General features: G+C 44.7%; 1 protein-coding gene across 6 annotated transcripts in view; it reads left to right on the forward strand.

The window, feature by feature from the left end:
* Nucleotides 1-15064, forward strand: part of ANK3 (ankyrin 3) — a 193133-nt gene extending 178069 nt beyond the window's left edge. For 4 of the 6 annotated variants that reach the window (XM_054515546.1, XM_036385340.2, XM_036385349.2 and 1 more), the window contains 2 exons: nucleotides 10553-10645; nucleotides 13657-15064. In XM_054515546.1, the coding sequence (XP_054371521.1) occupies nucleotides 10553-10621 (69 nt within the window). In that variant the 3' untranslated portion in view covers nucleotides 10622-10645; nucleotides 13657-15064. Of the gene's footprint in view, nucleotides 1-582; nucleotides 682-8481; nucleotides 8566-8690; nucleotides 8751-10552; nucleotides 10646-13656 lie in introns of all 6 variants that reach the window. The other 2 variants (XM_054515545.1, XM_054515547.1) reach the window with 2 other exon arrangements.
* The last annotated feature ends 3130 nt before the right edge of the window (nucleotides 15065-18194 follow it).

The raw sequence follows: 18194 nt of genomic DNA on the forward strand, positions 1-18194 counted from the left end.
GGTGATTGTGCTTCACACTGCAGTTTTGCCACTTATAAAAGCAGATAAATACTGAGCAGGAAAGCCATTTACATGGAGAAATTCTTCAGAAAGCTTTTTTATAATGTTCTATGTGGAAGTGCTCCACTGAATCTTTCTGTGTGACTGTCTTCTTTTTTTGTATTAGGAAATTCACTTCCCATACCTTGTGAATCCATAAAACTTGTTTGAAAGAAAAATTTTTAGGAAAAAAAAAATCAATGAGCTATGACAAGGTTATGGGGTTTTTTGCATAAAATTTAAAAGAATTACGTGAGGTTTTGAAATTTCACAGGTCAGATGCATTCCAAATAGCATTTTCTGAGACTTGAGAGCTGCTGAGATATTCCATAGCTGGTGGAATTATCAGGTTACAGCACGCCAAGGAGCAAAAAGGCCTCCTCCCATTGTGTACTCCAGCAGTGAAACTGCAAGTCATCATGTACATAACAGGGACAGGGAAAACACTGTCCGTGATAACCTCTGTTTTCTTCTCCTAGTCCTGATCAGCATGTTCTGTCTTGCAAACGTGCTGTTCAAATGTACTAAACCTGCATTTATTAGGAATGTAGTGACAGTGACAGTGAGATTGAGAGTGACTCAAGCTCAGGTGAAGAGCAGAGAATTACCACGAGGGTTTACCGGCGGCGGTTGATTCTGAAGGTACTTTGTGATTTCCTTTCTTGAGGGGATGCTGGCATGAACGTGGGTTTGGTCTGCTGTGTCAGAATGTCAGTTTTGGCATACTGGAGCCCCTGTGGTAGTGTGCTTTCTATGGCCATATGGATTGATAACCCAGTGCTAGGTTGCCTTTCCTTGCTTTTAACACAGGGTTATGGGTGTCTTCTGTTGGAAAACAACTGTGCTGCATGGAGTGCTGTGTCCTTCACTGCCACTGCTGTGCATGGCATCTTAAAGGCTGCAGCTAGATGCAGCATGTTGGTCTCCTGTAGAGCAAATATGAGCCACTGAGAAAGATGGGTAACAATATTTCTTTTTTTTTTTTTCTGTCATTTTAAAAAATTCTGAGTTACAAGTTAAATATTTGCAGTAGTATATGAGTGGGATATAGGCAAGTATGAGGCACGTACTCTGGTTAAAACTTGTGGTCCTAAGGGCTTAATGTGTTCTGGAAAACTTTCTCACTGCAGCAGATGATCCTGATTTTAAATCTACTGAAGTTAATAAAAGTCCTTGCATTGATTCAGTAGACTATATTTAGTATCTTTATTTACAGATAGCCTTTACTTACAGCACAATATACTATACACACTGATAACAATGGTATAATCATATAAGTAATTGTATTTGCCCTTATAATATTTTTGTGTGGTCATACAGTATGACATTATTTTCCTGCAGCACAGAGCATGAGAAAATAAGTCTCTAACATAAACCATTATGTAATTCCTCAGTAACTTACAGGATTTATTAGATTCTTATTAGAAAATCATGCAGTCAAGCCCTGACAAAAACCAGCAGGGCACCTTGGTGCTATTACAGCACTAGTGCAGTTTGCCTAAGCTGTAATTGTTACTTTAGGAATAAATTGTGACATTTCAATTGCACATATCTATATCACTGTTGCTTGCATGCTTTGTCAAGAGGAGTCTGCACACCACAAAAGGCACTGCACCTTTTGTGTAATGTGGGTGGCAGATAGGCTGCTCTGCACAGCTGCCAAAGAGTCCAAGGTGCTTTTGGAAGAGGAAGGGTGACTTTTCTGGCTGCCTGCACCATTAATTCCTTCAGTATACCCGTTCAGGACAGGACAGGAATGGCAGAACTGAGCTCAGCAGAAATGAATGTTTTGTCTGATCCCCCATCTCCCCAGGCAGAACCTGCTGCCTTCCCTGAAAGGCCCTGGGCTTGTCAGGGTATAACCCTTCCTCAGTAATTCCCCCTGCAGATAAGCCCTGACTGCTGAGGCTTAGGAATGTGGTTTCTGTTTTCAAACAGGGCAGGCCCCTCCAGTGCTGCAGGAGTCTCTGGTAACACACAGAGTGTGAGTGTGCTGCAGATTCAAACGCTGCATAGTTGGCCTGTGGCTAAGGGCCCCCACCCAATTTATGTCTGAACTATTTTGGTGTCCGCTGGTTTGCAGTCAGGAAGTGCTGGAGTAGAAAAGAGGAAAGTGTGTCAAAGGCAGCTTTCTCTTGCTGTCTCATAGCCCCTGTGTTCAGAGAAAGGCACAGAAAATTGGTTTTAAATGTGGTGGTATAATTTGGGGCAGAACTTTTAGCAGAGCCGTGGCAAAGCAGCATATTTAGTGTTGGAATCTGCAGCTAGTGCAGACCCAGTGGGAAGGGTGTGCATGGCGAGTGGAGGCGGCTCTTGGGAACGTGTCTGATCTCAGCTGGATTGGAGCTGTACCTGTCTCTTGATTAGAAAACACATGTGATTCTTTGGTTATTTTCTGATCATTTATAGCTTCTTTTTTTATCCCCTACTCTGCATCTTAAGACAAGCTCCAAAGAGAACAAGAGAAAGTTTGAAAGCAACCGTCAGGCCTTTTAGAGAAATAATTTGATAGTGGAAGCAACCATTTTGGTCATGTGAAGTTAATGAAATGGTGGTATGAAATGGAAAAATCAAGATTTAACATTTTTAGGGACCTGGACTTTTTTCTGCACATTTCCAAGAGCAGAGGTTCACTTTGGGTGAACTGAAAACACAGTGAGAGCGTGCACAAGCTGAGGTACAGCTCCTCCATCAGGGAAGAGCTCTCAGGATGTAGAGGTCTGGAGCAATGCTCACAGCCTGCAGAGGGAAAAGAACTCCCTCTGCTGCTGCAGGGCCCCAAGCAGTGACCAGGAGCAGCAGGCTCTCACTTGCCAGTGCCTCAGTGCCTGGCAGAGTGGGTGCTGTGCCCACAGCCAGCTCAGGTCCAGCAGCAGTGGGCAGGGGATGAGGGTGGGCTTGGAGCCTCCACTGAGCAGAGCCACGTGTGAGAACTGTGCTGTTTTACTGTAGCCTGTATTAATAGGATCATAGAATGGCTTGGGTTGGAAGGAACATTAAATATTGTCCAGCTCTAACCCTGTGTCATGGGCACCCACCGGTAGACCAGATGCTCAGAGCCCCTTCCAGCCTGGCCTTGAGCATTCCATGGATGGGTCATCCACAACTCCTCTGGGCAACCTGTGCCAGTGTCTCACCATCCTCACAGTAAAGAATTTTTTCCTAATATTAATTGCTCTTCCTAGTATTCATTACTGCCTGCATGTTGTATTTAAAGCAATAGAGGTACTCACACAGCCAGCAGGCATAAAGTCTTCTGGCACTGAAACCTTTAGGATAAATTGAGTCCTGTGGAAAAAAGGTTTTGCCATGTGCCACCACAGGTACAGTCAGGGCTGACTTGCTTCATTACCTTTGCTCTTCTTTCCCAACTTGTTTTTCCTTTCCTTGCCATTCTGCAGCATTGCTAACACTATTACTTCCTTTTAACTGCTACCTTAATTCTCTGTCCTGGCCCAAATATGGGGAAAAACTTTTCTCTCCCACGGAGGTATTTTCCCAGCAGTCCAGGAGCTGAGTCCTGTCAAGTGCTCAGTACTCTAGAGCACATTCCCATGGGATTTAGCACTTCAGAGGGCTGAGCCCATAAAACCAGACAAGCAAGGACTGATGCCCATTTCCACATGTAATAGGATCCTATTCTAACCTCAAGGTAGTGCAGATGTTTTTGTTTTTCTTCCTCTCCCCTCTTGTATTCACATGGTGGATTGATGGGATGGGGCATTGCAAAAGAAATGGGTTTATGGTAGTGCAGGAATGCGAGCAATTAGCACACAAGGGGAAAATAAGAGTGCTTGCCACAATGTGGACATTCAGAGCCTGATCCAAAGCTCCTCTTATTCAGCCATACCAGGAATCAGAGTCCAATTTTTCATGCTTTTTCAGAGATTGTTAAATCTTTCATGGATACAAATTTTTTGGCTAAAGCTGTTTTAGTAAGGTTCTTGCCAAAAGGTTTATGGTAGCATGTAATGGACAGTAAAATATATTTCTAAGGTTATTCAAATCTAAGGTAATTTAGTGTCTTGTATTTTTGCTATTTCTTGACAACTTTTATCGAAGATTTGTCCCTTTCTGTGCATTTTTCCCATGAAATGCCCCTTTACTGATCGTGGAGGGTTTGGTTCAGCCTGCAGGGGAGAAGTGGCCTGAGCAGCAGTTAGCCAAAGCTAGAGCCAGCAGCTCCCATGGTCTTGCTATTCAGGGGAAGTTATTTATGGAAAATAGAATGTGGCCATCCTGTAGGTGATAAGAATTAAGTGCCTATGCCCTGTGTGAGGAAAATGGGAACCATTTCCTTTTGTGTATTCAGCTGGGCACAGCATCTCCACTGCAGTCTCTGTCTGGCTCTGGAGAGCTGCAGGTAAATGCCCTCTCCCTGTCCTGCCCCATGAGAGTTGGAGCTGCTGGCCTCAGTAAGGTAACATGGAGTAAATCAAACCCCAGACTGCAAGTGCTGTTCTGAGGTGTGTCCTCCATGCCACATGCACCAGACCTCTGCCCCAGCTCCCAGCAATGGACTACACCCTGCCCCATTTGCAGCACCCTTGGCTCTCAGGTCTCCTTGCCTTGCCTGGGATTTTTTGTTGGGATTTTTCCCCCCCTCCTGTGGCTTTAGCAATAAATCTGCAAACAAGCAACTACAGACTCAGCATGGGCGCAGGCGGAGAGTTGTGGCATCTGATTAACAAGGTCTCCCTGAGTAGGCAGAACTCACTAATGAAAATGACCTTAATGAAAGATGTTTGTTTCTCCTGCTACTGCCACAGAGGCTCAAGACCCCAAGGAGACTGAGGCGCAGCTGCTGCTCATGCATTACAAGAATGTGATCTCAGGACTGAGGGGATTATGTCCTGGTGCTGGCTTAGGCCTGTGAGGGAAGAGGTCTGAGCGCTCTGTGCAGCTTCTGTTCCCATTGCGGCATCGCCTCTGGTCTTTGGCAAAATTAAATATTTAGGATCTTTCCGTCTTGCTTATTTCCTCCTGCTTTTAAATTCCTTTTTATCCATGTTGGTAAGATGCATCCAGCTGCACCTTTTTTCTCCCCTGTTTCAACAGCACTAGATGTATGAGAGGAATAAAAGGGACTATTATCCCTCTAGTAACAAAACAAACATGAAAGAAAACCAGAGCTCTGACAAATCTACAGTGAACTTTGGCACAACACTGCAGCACTGACTGTATAACTCCATTTATCTGAAGGTCCCTGGGAACACCCATAATCTGCAAATAACTGTTAAGAAAATCAGTGCAGCTGGCAGAGCACTTGGAGGAAACTGCTCTTTGCTTCTCCTGCCCTGGAGAGCAGCAGGGAGAGGATACCAGCTGGTTTTGGCAGGACTACACTCCAGCGAGCAGGGTGACATTAAAGCACTCTGCTTTGCAAAGCTTCCTGGCATGTTCTGGAGCTGAGGCTTGCAGACTGCAGCCTTTGTATGCTGTAGTCCCAGGGATATAACTGGGCTTCCAGTAATCACGGTATGAACTTTTCTCCCTGCCTTTCTAAAGCTTTTGGTATTGTGACAGTGATTTTGACTGGTCAAGGGTAAAATGAAGCCCACATAAGTATGATGCAGCGGAAAGAATTTTATTCTCTAGCTGTGACGCAGATGCACCAGCTTTGTGTTTAAAAACAGCTTTTGTTGACAAGGTCATCTAATGTGCCATTCTAACCCAATGTTGGTTTGAGCTCTTGCGACTAAAACTGCCAGTGGGTAGGTTTTTTTTCCCTAGCAAACATCCATCTTTTTAACTGCGTAGGATTAGAAAAGTCAGTAAATCAGATCTACCTCCTGCCAGTTGTGAGCCCTCCTGCAATTTGTTTAACTACCCACCAGCAAGAGAATTGTGAAAGCTGGATTTCGTGCACGCTGACTGCTGAGTGTTTACAGCATTTATCCTTAAATTGTGCTTAAAGGAGCATGTAGCTAATTAAAACCCAAGATTCACCACACCTTTAAAAATTGCATTTTCTTCCAGGAGACATCTTTCAGTACAGCAGTACACTTTTCATTTCATTTGAAGCAGAACACAGTAATTCTTGCTAGGTTGTTTTAAGGTTGTTCACTTGCTCATAGCTGCAGTAAGGAGTCAAAGAACCAGTACATGAAAGTGGTGTTGGTGTGCCAAGTTATCTGATGACTAGTAGCTGTCTTGCTACAAGCCATGCTGTTTTATTTCTGGTTTTCATGGGTTTTATTGTAGTGGCTTTGGAGATCCTACTCATGAGAGGGAACCTTTCCATACCTCTGTGCTCCATGGGATGTCTGTGCCAGGGTTCTCTCCTGCTCCTTGGGGTACCGTGTTGGAGCCATAAGTGGAAGGCCAGGAAAGAAACTGTGCATCTAGTTCCCCATCTGCTCTCATCTGATTAAAGTGTGAAGTCTCCAGAATCAGTCTTCCCCCCTCCCTTCTCTGTGAGAGTAGGAAAGCCCACAGGTTTCAGTTCCCAAACCCTTTGCCCAGTTTCTGGCCCTGCCTGGCAGCAGTCCCATCCCTCTCTGGTGAGAAAGGAAGCAGCTGGCTGCCGCTGGGGCCCTGCTCACCCGGGCACCAACCTCACACTTCCCTCCTCCTGCACAGAGCCTGGAGCCCTGTCTGGCCAGGTGTGCCATTTCTCCTTCTGGGGAGTGAATTTTTCAAGCTCCATCTGAAGGCTTCAGTAGCTGTTTGTTGTGTGCTTTCGTAGGGACGCCAGCATTCCCTGGCCCAGGCACCTCAGCTAGGTGTTCTCAGGCACAGCTCCTCATCCTTATGTCCCTGTGCAATGGAATCCTCCTGGCTGGGGAGCCTGTCCTTCTCTTGGCAGTGCTTCCTGAAGCACCAAAGTTCAGCAAGTTGTACAGCTTGCTAACAGTCTGTGAAAGCCTGGTGAAAAAAATGTCTAAAATATCTGAATTCCGTTGCTTAATTGGTGACTTCAGTACAACTGTCAATGCAAAACCAGCAGAAATTCTGTGCTTGTGAAGCAGGACAAACATGGCCAGGGGCTCTGCCCTGCAGTGCTCCCCTCTGGCTCCTGCCTGCTGCCATTGTCCCCAGGCCAGGAAAATGGAAAAGCTTGGCTAGAAAAGACCACAAATGGCTTGTAAACAAAAGGAAAGGTTTGTTTTGCTTAGAGCTTAGAAATAGCATACAATCCCAATGTTACATTGTACATCTTGAAAAAGCTGCTTTAGTAGGGAATACTGTTTTAAAAAAATACACATGGCATCACTGTATTTGTTTATTATAAAGCAGTGCCAGGAGCTTATGCAGACAACTATGTAGTGTATAGACCACAGTAAACAGAAAATATATTTGCCCTGTGGTGTTCGGTACATCGAAGCATTACAAAAGCTGTAATAGTCTCCTTTCAAATATTGTTTTGTAGTTAATATTGTTATAATGTGTTCTATACAATGTTTTCTTTCTGCTTCCTCCCTCTACTTATAATTTTTCCATAGTGGGTTGAGAGTGAGGGGAGAAGAAAAGTTTTAAGGAATTTTGTTTGTTTGGGTTATTAATTTACAAGTGGAAATTTTTCATATGTAGGCCAGCTACAGTATCATTATGTTTGCCTTTCTTATATGAAAGATATTAGCACAAACAATGGATATTTTTGAAGCATCAAAAGCAGCGCTTGCTTCAGCACCCAGGTTTGGAAATGTGACTTTGTGAGGTAAAGTTAGCAAAGTTCTTTTGGAACATAAGTTCATGACTGCCAGCTGGGCTCAGACTCTAAACTAATGTCATTTATTTATGATTTAAGCAATAATTCCTTTAAGTGGAATTAAGTCACTGGCATAGCAGCTAGGAAACTGCTTTTACATTTATTTACACTGGTGCTATAAATTGCTGGTGCTACAAGAAGTGATGGCTGGAGTGCTGCTGATCTCAGTAAGTCATGGACCGGGCTGCCGAGGCTCCTTGCCACGGTGGCACCGTGCCGGGCAAAGTGTCACGTAAGATAACTTCCTTCATCTTGTAAGTGCTGAGAAGTCCTGTCTGTCTTCTGTGTTTATGTTTAAGACCTTGTGTTCAGCAAGCTATATGCAGAGCTGTCTTTTTAAGTCCCACATTTCCCCCGTGTTAGACCATGTTTCTGCGTGTGCCGAAGCAGAAACGCTGCTGAGTTTCACTGAGAAGCTGTGAAAAGCTAAGGGGTGTCTCACAGGGCTCAGACTGACCACTCAATTTTGTTGCCCAGAGAGTTCCTGACATGCATTAGTTAATAAGAGCAGTGGGCTAGAAGCTCCCTACAGGCTTTAAGGAAACATCTTGTAGGACAAATGCACAGGTATTGCATTGCTAAATGAACGAGGCTTTCAGTTCGTGTGGCATAAAGCAAACTGTTATATAAAGTTGAAGCTAGCATGTGCTTGTTGCTTGGATTGGTGTGGAAATATGTGTGGGTTTGACAGAATATAGGCTCTATTGCTAATCTTATAACACGTTCTTTAGGGTGAGGAAGCAAAAAACATTCCTGGTGAATCTGTAACAGAGGAACAGTTTACCGATGAAGAAGGCAACGTCATCACGAGAAAAGTAATAATGAATTACATCACTGCTCTGAGTCTTTGCATTCAAGTAACTTCTTTTAACATACTTTTTCCCTTTAGAATCTAGGAAAAAAATAAAAATCGATACTTTTCATGTATTGCTTCCCACAGATCACCCGGAAGGTAGTGAGACGTGTTGTTATCCCCCATGAGAGGAAAGTTGGTGAAATGGTAATGCCACGGGGACTACCAGCAAATAACAGTAGGCTCAGAGGGTTGTGTTGACTGCTAGAAAGTGCTGCTAAAGGGCTGGAGGTTTGCATTTATAACAAGAAGCCTTGGCAAAACGTGCAGTGCTTGCAGTTACTGGCAAGTTATGTGTTGGGATCACGGGGCAAGGGCAGTGTCCGGGGGCCCGGCTGAATTCTGTCAGCACAGGGCATCCAGGTCTGTTTCTGTAAAACAGGCAGCAGGTCTGAGCTATGGGTTTGGGGCCTGCTTTGTGCCATCAAGTTGAGCAGTGTCTGTGTGTTTGGTTAAGCCCTTGCAGAATCTGTGCCTTGCAGCTGTAGGTGGATTGTGTGGCTTTTCCACCAGCCCAGAGGAATGAGCTGCAGTGTGATCCCAGTGGCCTCTTGCTCACCTTGGTGTGATACCCCTGGTGCTGGTGACTGAGGGTTTGCAGGATTCAAGTTAATCAGAACATACCCAAGCAATGGTATCTTTACAAGCAAGCACCAAGACAGGATTTTGTCCCTGGGGATCAAAATTGGAGCCTTCTGCAGGCCTGGACTATGCCCAGCTTTATCACCCTGACAGCGGGAAGAGTAGGACTATTGTGTGCCATCACACCCCAGCCCCTCTTGGGAAGGGCTTCAGTGACAGGGGCAGCAGTGGGCAGGCTGTGCCTCAGCTGTCTTCTGTCCCCAGGAGGCCTTGGGGGAATGGGCATTGCCTCTGAAAACAAATGGCTTCAGAGGAGCTCGTGCCTTCTTCCCCAGCACATGGCCCTCAGACATCTCTGCTCGAGTAAAACTGTCACTGGGGCTAATGAAATTCTTGTCTGAGTGAAAACAGATTCAGAAAGGAAGATAACAAATACCCTTTCTTTTCTGGCAATTAAAATAAAAAAAGAAAAAGAAAAAAACTCGCAGAAATAAGAGAATGGAAACAAACTTATTTCCATTCCCTCTTTCCCAGTTGTTCATGAAGGAAAAAAAAAATCCTGCCCAGCAAGGGGTAAACATTTTCAATTTGCTGCACCAGATTAGATTGGTTGGAAACTACAAATAGTTACAAATACATCAATGCAGATCACCTGAGGGGTAAATTCTGCCCATAGCCACACATAAACAGATGCCTTTCTCTGATGTGAATGAGGCTTGTGATTACTGGAGAATTTATTTTTAGATGATTATTGAGCTGCTTTTAATGAGCAAAGATGAACTTTATTTTGGGGTTTGCTGTTTTAAAGATGCTGAAACCTGCACTGCTTGTCACTGTCATTGGTTTTACTTCTGTGCTGCTTCAGTGGTGGTTTTTGCTGGCTTTCTTCCTCTTCCCTTTATTCTGTTACTAACAACCTGCTCACTTTGAAGCACAGACGTTGTGAAACATCACAAGAGCAGCCACAGGCTCTGCTGTTGGGAATGCCCAGCAATTTGTCCAGGAGGAGAGCTGGGGAAGGGGATTTTTCCCTGTCAGTGGCACTGGCTCCCGCTGCATTTGGCAGCAGGGGCTCTGCCAAGGACTGACTGCCAGCCGGGCACTCCAGCCCAGGGGTCAGGCTGAAATCGTGGCTGAAATCGTAGAGCTGTGTTTTCTACTTGAAGATGATATTTCAGACCTGTGCTTTTGCAGCTCAGCAGAGTGGATAAATAGATTGTGTGTATCTTTGAAATGAAGTGTTAATGTGATTTAACTGCTTTTTACTTATCCTGTTACAGCAAAATATGTATCCTGTTTTGGAAGCTGGTTTACAATTACGAGTGCTCTCTGCAGACTGTGTTAATGTTTATACTTTTCCTTTAAAGCAGGGAGAAGCTTATAAGGTTAAGACAAAGAAAGAAGTCAGACACGTGGAGAAGAAAAGTTACTCATGAAAGCTGAAAGCCAACCACTGAACGGTCAGTGTGATCAATTTTCTTCCCTTGTTGAAAGCTTTTGCCAGCATGGGGAACAGCATTGGGCTGCACAAAGGCTTTCCTCTGCTACCCTGACTTTGCTTTCCAGCTGCACACCTGAATAGCTGGCCCTTGATCTTGTAAGCAGAAAATGACCTTGTGTTCACATATAAAAATTAATCTTTACTTCTTGGAAAATAGAACAAAGCAATACTCAGGCATGTGTAAGATTTCTCGGAATTTTACAGTGTTTGTAATCCATAGAACTATCTACCCCTAAAAACTTAAACACAAATAGTAAAGGAGCTGCGCACAAATAAACCTAGGAGTGAAATGCTTCCTCCACTGTCAGACATGTGATCTAAGGGCAGTTATGCAAGTCAAAGTCCTTGTAAGTGAAGTGTCTCAATATTTGCCAACAAATAATCCCTACCAACTGTTCCTTGTGAATTTTATTGATCCAGCCTTAACGACTGTAGCAAGCCAGCAGCTGATGGTTTAAGGGCTTCCCAAGCTAAACCCAAATGCACAGACTGAGACACCCTTGCAGGGCACTCTGAAAAGATGTGAAGAAAAGAAGCCAGAGGCTGCTTTCTCTCACTGACACAGCTACACACAGAGATGTGCCTGTGTGTCTTTCAATGCTGGTCCATCAGTCATGGCTCCAAGTGTGTAGGTTTACCATGGACATGTCTTTTTTCTGCTCTTCTCTCTTAGCTTTGCTGGGTTTCAGGAATTGGACAGAGGAAGAGTTTATGAAGTGCAAGACTGTGTATTATCTTTTTACTGTACATATGGTATAGGAATGACTGTAAGAACAGAATAAAGAGGACCTGGCAAATGGAGCAGATAGTAAGGAAAGGGACAGACAGAAGCAGAGTCTCTCTTGAGTCACCAGTCCCTTCTAACTGATGCAATGTAAGGTAGCCCCTACAGCCCCCTGGCCCTACAGGTGCTCTGTGCATGTGAGTAGAGCCATTTAGACACACAGCACTCAGTGTGTGGGATCTACTCAGGGATTTATGGCATCAAGCCCCAAGGAGCAAGCTCTGTGAGGTGACTGGTGTGATTTCAGTATCTGGTAAGCACCTACTGAATTCCTGCTTTTACTGAGAGTCCTCCTGTGTGTGCTAATAGAATAATACCGCTTCTTGTGGCTTGGTGCTCAACATACTCATAAAATATTTATTGTTTGGAAAGGGGAGGTGATTCTTTTGACACAGCTTTCCCCTTTATGGAGCCTCAAGCATGTGGGAGTAAAGCAAGCCAAAGCAATCGTGCTGTTTATATGAAATTGTGTCCCATGTTGGGTCCCGTGCTGCTTCCACTATCAATCTGCAGGGGCAGAGCAGCAGAAATGTGTAAATTCAGGCATTGAAGGCAAGATGGGGCATTGAACCCCATAAGCAATGCATCTAAAGAGCTTGCCAACATATGAGTTTGATGCAAGAGACACCAGGGATAAGCATTTCATTTTAAAATAAAATTAAGTAAATTAGGCAGTCTTTGCCTAATGTATGAAACAGTCTGACCTTCAGGAGGCCAGAGTCTGAGTTCCTCAGAATCAGATCTGCTCCCATGACTGCTGATGCATTTCTCCTGTGATTTCCAGTAGGCAAGTCTTCCATGCTAGAGCCCCTGAGGAACTCAGGGAGTCTGCCTTAGATAATGAACCTTTGCTCTGGGGGGAACTTTGTCCTGTAAGATGAATCTCTGTGCTCCAAACTTTGATATGATAAGCATGACCAAATGTGCCCTATGTAATTGTGAGTCTGGTCAAGAGCCCATTAAAAACATTTCATTTGGATGCAGAAGTGGATGTGTTTGCAGAGGCAGGAGATTCTATAGAAAAACTGTTTGTTTTGTAATCACAAAAGACAAAAAAAATCCTCTTTGGCAGGCAGAGGTGGTTCTTTTTTTTGGAGTGTTTGTAAAAAATGACGATGTTAGCTAGGTTTTGCTGTGGAAATGTCCCTGTCACCACTGCAGATAAGCCCCCTGTGAGGCATAGGTTGAAAGGAGAAGCCAAGAACTCCTGCGTGCAGTTCCGCAGGACAGCGCAGTGTGAGCTGGCGTGACTGCTGCAGAGGGAACAGGCAGCTCTCAGCAGCAGGACAGATTTATGACAACTGTAGATATGGGCAAGGACAGATTGCTTTAGCGTGGAAGGAGACTGTGAGCACTCCTGGGGGATGTGTGTGGACCTGTGACCTGATTAGTGAGCAGGCATGTCCGTGCCAGCCTGAGCCCCGCCGGCGCCGCGCCAGCCCCGCTGCCCTGCGCCCAGGTGCCCGAGAGCTGCAGGGCTTCCAGCTCCTGCTCACTGCAGTCTTTGTGCTTCTGCTTCCTGCCCTCTCTGCTGCTGCTGTACAACACATGTCACAAACTTGCTGTCCTTATGTGCATGGCTCTGGTTGGAGGGGTGAGAGAGCAGGAGCTGGACCGTCTCTCCTTGTGCCACTCATGCAAGCCAGGTGGGAGGGAGATGGGTGGCGCTGCTCCTTGTCCCTGCTTTTGTCCTTCACCAAGCCTCCTAAAGGCTGGGTGCTGCATTCCTGCCTCTGCAGGAATGTTCCCTGAGCAACTGGCAGAGGTGGATGTGCAAGGAGAGCAGGTTTTCCATCACTGTGGGGATGCTTGCACACAATGAAGAAAAACATGCTGTGGAAGCAGCAGCTCTCTGTCTGGAGATGATGCTGTTCCTTCCACAACAAAAGAACCTATTCCTTGTCATCACTGGATCAGATGAGCTGGTGGCACGTCCAGGATGATGAAATGCAGTGTGCTGCAAACATAATCATAAATCAGTTCATGAGCAGTGTGGACATCTGCAGCTGCATTTTCCTCTCATGCTAGAGCTCAGCTAATGTCATTGCCTACCTAGAAGCTGTGTGATTTAGCCTATTGCAGAATTCCATTGTGCCAGTTACATTTCTGTTTGGTCAGGGAAAGGCGTGAAACTGATTCTAACAAGATATTTCTGAAATGATTTGTTCTCTGTTTTCTCTCCACAGTGTGCTTTTACTGCCAGTATTCTAGAGGGACACTCACGGAAGAAAAATCAACAGGAATTAAAACATTCACCTATAAAAGTGTGCGTGTGTTTGCTGCTTCCCCACATTAACCGCATGGTTTTTATGCAAAAAGAAAAAAAAACCAAACAAAAAAAAAATCCCAAACAAAAAAATTAATTTAGCATGAGCCAATTTACAGAGCATGGAAATTCACGTTCATTCACAGGATTGGAGGGTGCTCAGTTACCAATGCAGTGTATATACAAGATGCCATGCTGTTAACAGCTTCTCTCAAGCAGTTTGATGTCATCTCAAAAGAAATAAATTCCTGTGGCCAGAGAGGATGTGCGAAGACGAAATGGTTAAACCATGGAAAGACACTAAAAATACTAAAATCCACAACAGCTCGCCTTATTTTTCTTGGACCCAAACTGTCAGGGTATAAAACACTATTTGTTTCTTTTTTAAACATCAATAGTTTTGCTGTAAATAAATAACACTGTATAAATTCTAACAAAATAGAATAAGTGTTGATAAGGCACTGCCTTTTCGATCACAAACAGAATATTGCAAATGCATTGAGCAGGCTAGGTGTCTCAAATGGCTGCACCTACAGGGATATTCTGGGTGTATCTTCACAGATTCTTGTATATTAGCAATTATAATGTTTGTATATGCAAAATCGCTAGCTTGATTTTAAAAAAATCTTTAAAATCTGCTGCAAATTTAAATGATTCCCAAAATGAGGAATTCTGTAGTTCTGTGAAAATTTTTCTTCAGAGTACTAATATTTTGATGCATGTGTTTCACCTTATTTTGATTAAATCTTTTCCAGTTTTGCAAACACTATTCCGCAACATGAAAAATAAGATTTTATCTGTAAACACAAAGCCCTTCATCTAATATTTGTTGCTGTTGCCAATTTTTCAATGAAATGACCTAAGACCCATAACATATACAGTAGTTGCATTATGGGGAGGGGGGTGCTATCTGTTCTTGCTTTATAATGGGGGTAATGCTTGCAGCTTTAGAAGTGGGTTGGTGCTCTAAGGAGCACAAGTTTGGGATATTTTTAAATGAACTGAAGAGAAATTATTAGCTAATAGACTGGCAGCACGCTGTAAAATTATTACTGTATTGTGTACTGGCTATAAGATGTAGAATCTTTCAGTAAGCCAATCATCTGTAATCATCCTAGCAGTGTAATATTAGGTTGTTAAGGCTGCTGTGTTTTAAAGGGCATTTTTATTTGGTTTTTGGTGAAATACTTTAATTTGTTGATTATATTCATATGGAAACAGCATTCATTGATAATAGCTCTAATTACATATGTATGAAAACAACAAACACTGGATGATCTAGTTGATTATTTAAGCATAAAATAAATTGTGTTAAAACTCTTGGATAACGTGTATTTGGCAGTGTTCTTGTACCCCACAGATGTGAGGCTTTGCAAGGCCAGCAGTTATCTGGCCCTGGCTTTCAGCTGCTTTTCCTCTCTGTTTCTTTTGTCTAATCCACCTCTTCATCTTCCCAGTGTGACAGGCCATCACTTGGCAGGCTCTCCCCAGGTCGGGGCAGCAGGAGGAAAACACAGCAGCCAGCAGCACATTCCCAGCAAGGCTAAGGAAAACCCACTCCCAGGATTGGAGATTTGGGGAAAGGGCCTGTGCAACAGGGGTGTGTGCAGCCCTTTCTCCAACACATGTGAGTTCTGCACCTCCTGTGAATTCTTTGGCCCTGTCAAGAACCAGGAAAAGTACTACCAAAAGCAATTTTCTCCCTAGTACCAGTCAGATCAGTAACAGACACACAGCCCATGAGGACATTAAAATGTGCATCCCCTGTATATTGCATGCACTTTCTGTATATTATGGGTGATGGAACACTATAAAGAATGTGGCCAAAACAGAGGTTTGTAGGCAGCATCAGTACACACTGCTGTGAAGTGCAGGCTGCTGCTCAGGTGCAGTAAATACAGTTTATTGCTCAGGGGTCTGTTTTACCTGGCTTTTAAGGCAACATGAAGATGAAGTACTTCACCCCAGCTTTGGCACCTGAGGAAGCTCCTCTTCTACAGATCCACCTCGGTCTGCTTGTTATCTGGTGATCCCCACAGGACCTGGTCCTCACCTGGGTCAGTCAGCAAAGCTCTCCTGACTGTGATGAACAACAGCACTTGGAGAATATAACAACAGGTTGGTTTGTCAGTGTCTCTGAGTTACTAGGGCCACTGGTTTTTGAAGCAGTGATGGTAAATGAAGTTTTCATCATTTGAGCAGCCAGTTTGTATTGCAATGTATGTTTTACCTAGGTCAGGATACAGTGCTGGTAGTTCAGGTCCTTATGCCAAAGTTTGGAGGACAAATGCCACTTAGACCACAGGAGAACAAGTGCATCTTCCTGGAGTTCACGGTCCGACAGCAGCGATCATCCTGCAGCCTCACCATCCAGACGCCTCCCCTCCAGCACCCTGACCAGCTGAATGAGACAGAGGGTTCTCAGGAAATGCTGTGAGATGTACATATATGTAATATCATGATTGTACAGCTGGAAGCAAAGGCCGTGGTGACAACCAGCAGGAAGGCAGGAGCTGTACTGTAGAAGAGCCTCTCTTCAATCTCTAACAGCATCCAAAGGGCAGCGTTTTGTTTGACTCATCTCTTCCTCTGCCTGGTTCCCCCTTAGTGCCGGGTGCTGGTGTGGAAAGAAGCTGTGGCTGTCCCTGGAATGGCAGCTCTGGCAGGCAGAAGAGCTCTTTGTGCAGACAGAGAAGCGAGGCTGCCTGTGCAGGTGGCAGAGTGTGTAGGTGAGTCTCACAGCTCTCCTGCCCGTGCTTTGTGTGGCAGCTCCGCGCTCTCGCCTGTCACAGCGCACTCAGGAGCTGCCAGCTCAGCTCAGGGCTCCGAGGGTGCTCCTGCAGCCCAGCCCTGTCACAGGGGTGCCTGAGCAGGCTGTGACCACGACAGCCTCTCCTGGGCCAGCACTGACAGGTCCCACTGTTGGCAGGTGCCAGTCCCCAGCTGCTGCTGCACAGGCACACCTGTGTCACAGTTTGCTTCTCCATTAAATACAAAGAGACACAGAGAACAGGAAATCTCCAGCTATATTCACAGAGTTTAAAATTTAATACTAAATGCTGCACAAACAGGATTTTGTGGGTGTTGGTTTTGTTTTGCACTGAGTAGTTCCAACAGTAGCTCAGCATATTTGGGAAAAAACAAGGTTAAAGTGTAAATGGTCATATGAGAAGGAAAACAGAAATCCTGCCAGAAGAAGCAAATGGCAAAGACAGCTCTGGAGTGAGAGAGGACCTTACCTAAATGTACACTTTTGTCTTTTTTTTTTTTTTTTCATGTTTTCCTCAGTGAGAACATTCCCCTTAGAGGCAAAATTGTAAGTCATGGGATTCTGATTGCATCTATTAAAATAAACTTGATTGCTAAAAACAGCCATATTTTCATCCTTTGATATTTGATTTAGCACTAATTAATAATGCTGTAGAGTATCCTACCGTACTTTTTCCATTTCTGAAAGAATATCAATTACGTTTTATTTGTGGCCAGTAACAATTTTAGTGTCAGAAATTCTAAGAGCTCCCGTAGTGTGGAGCCAACATTAGTGGGATAAGTGGCAGTCACTTGCAGGATTGCAGCACCCTGTTAATTAATGCTAATTTCCTGAGGGGTTTAACACAGGCTTTGTAGCACACAGTGTGCAGGAAATTGAGGTGCTCTACTGGCGAGGCCACTGCAGCCTGGGATGTGGGGCACATGCTCCCAAAAACCGCTCCATGCCCTCTAGAGGAGGAGTTTAGCAGGACCAAGTCGATAATATTTGGTGAAACTCCATGAAGTCCATCAGTGGCAATTTTATTAACTTTTTATGCAAACTCAGCACAAGCAGCTTGGCCTGGAGGAGCTGTGCCAGCCCTGCATGGTTGGAAGGGCAGCACAATGGCTTTGTGGCAGCCCTCTCCCTAGGGAGGGGGTGCAGTCCAGGGGGCTGGCACTTGCCTGGCTGGGGCTGGTGCAGGGATGCTGGGCAGGGTGTTGGCAAGGAGCTTGGTTCTTGTCCGAGCCGCGTGCATCATGTATGGAAAAGCTGCTGCTGATCCATTGCATTCTTGGCCTCGGGGTCGTGTGTGGGGAATGCAAATAGGACCTCTGTTTTTAGGGCAGATCCGACCAAACTGGGGCTGGAGGAGGAGGAGCTCCTAGTTCAGCTTGCCTCTAACCCCCAAGCAAGCAAGGGAGGGGATAATGGTCTCCTAGTGCATAAGAAAATATTCTTGCTTGGTTGAAAGTACAGCAGTTTTCTGATGGAGATGTGGACCCTTTAGCCTCAGCCTGCTACAAAATGCTTGATATAAAAAATAGTCCATTACTGGGAGAGGAAAAGGTTAGTGAAGGACAGAAAAATGAGCTGCTCAAGGAAAATCTATGTATGTGCCACATTTTTCATAACTGCTGATGCTAAAAACAGCATGCAAATTGTGCATGTCTTTATTTATTTGACCCAAAGTCCTGGAGGATGGT

This window comes from Molothrus ater, chromosome 8 (genome assembly GCF_012460135.2).
Source record: "Molothrus ater isolate BHLD 08-10-18 breed brown headed cowbird chromosome 8, BPBGC_Mater_1.1, whole genome shotgun sequence".
Classification (NCBI taxonomy): domain Eukaryota; kingdom Metazoa; phylum Chordata; class Aves; order Passeriformes; family Icteridae; genus Molothrus; species Molothrus ater.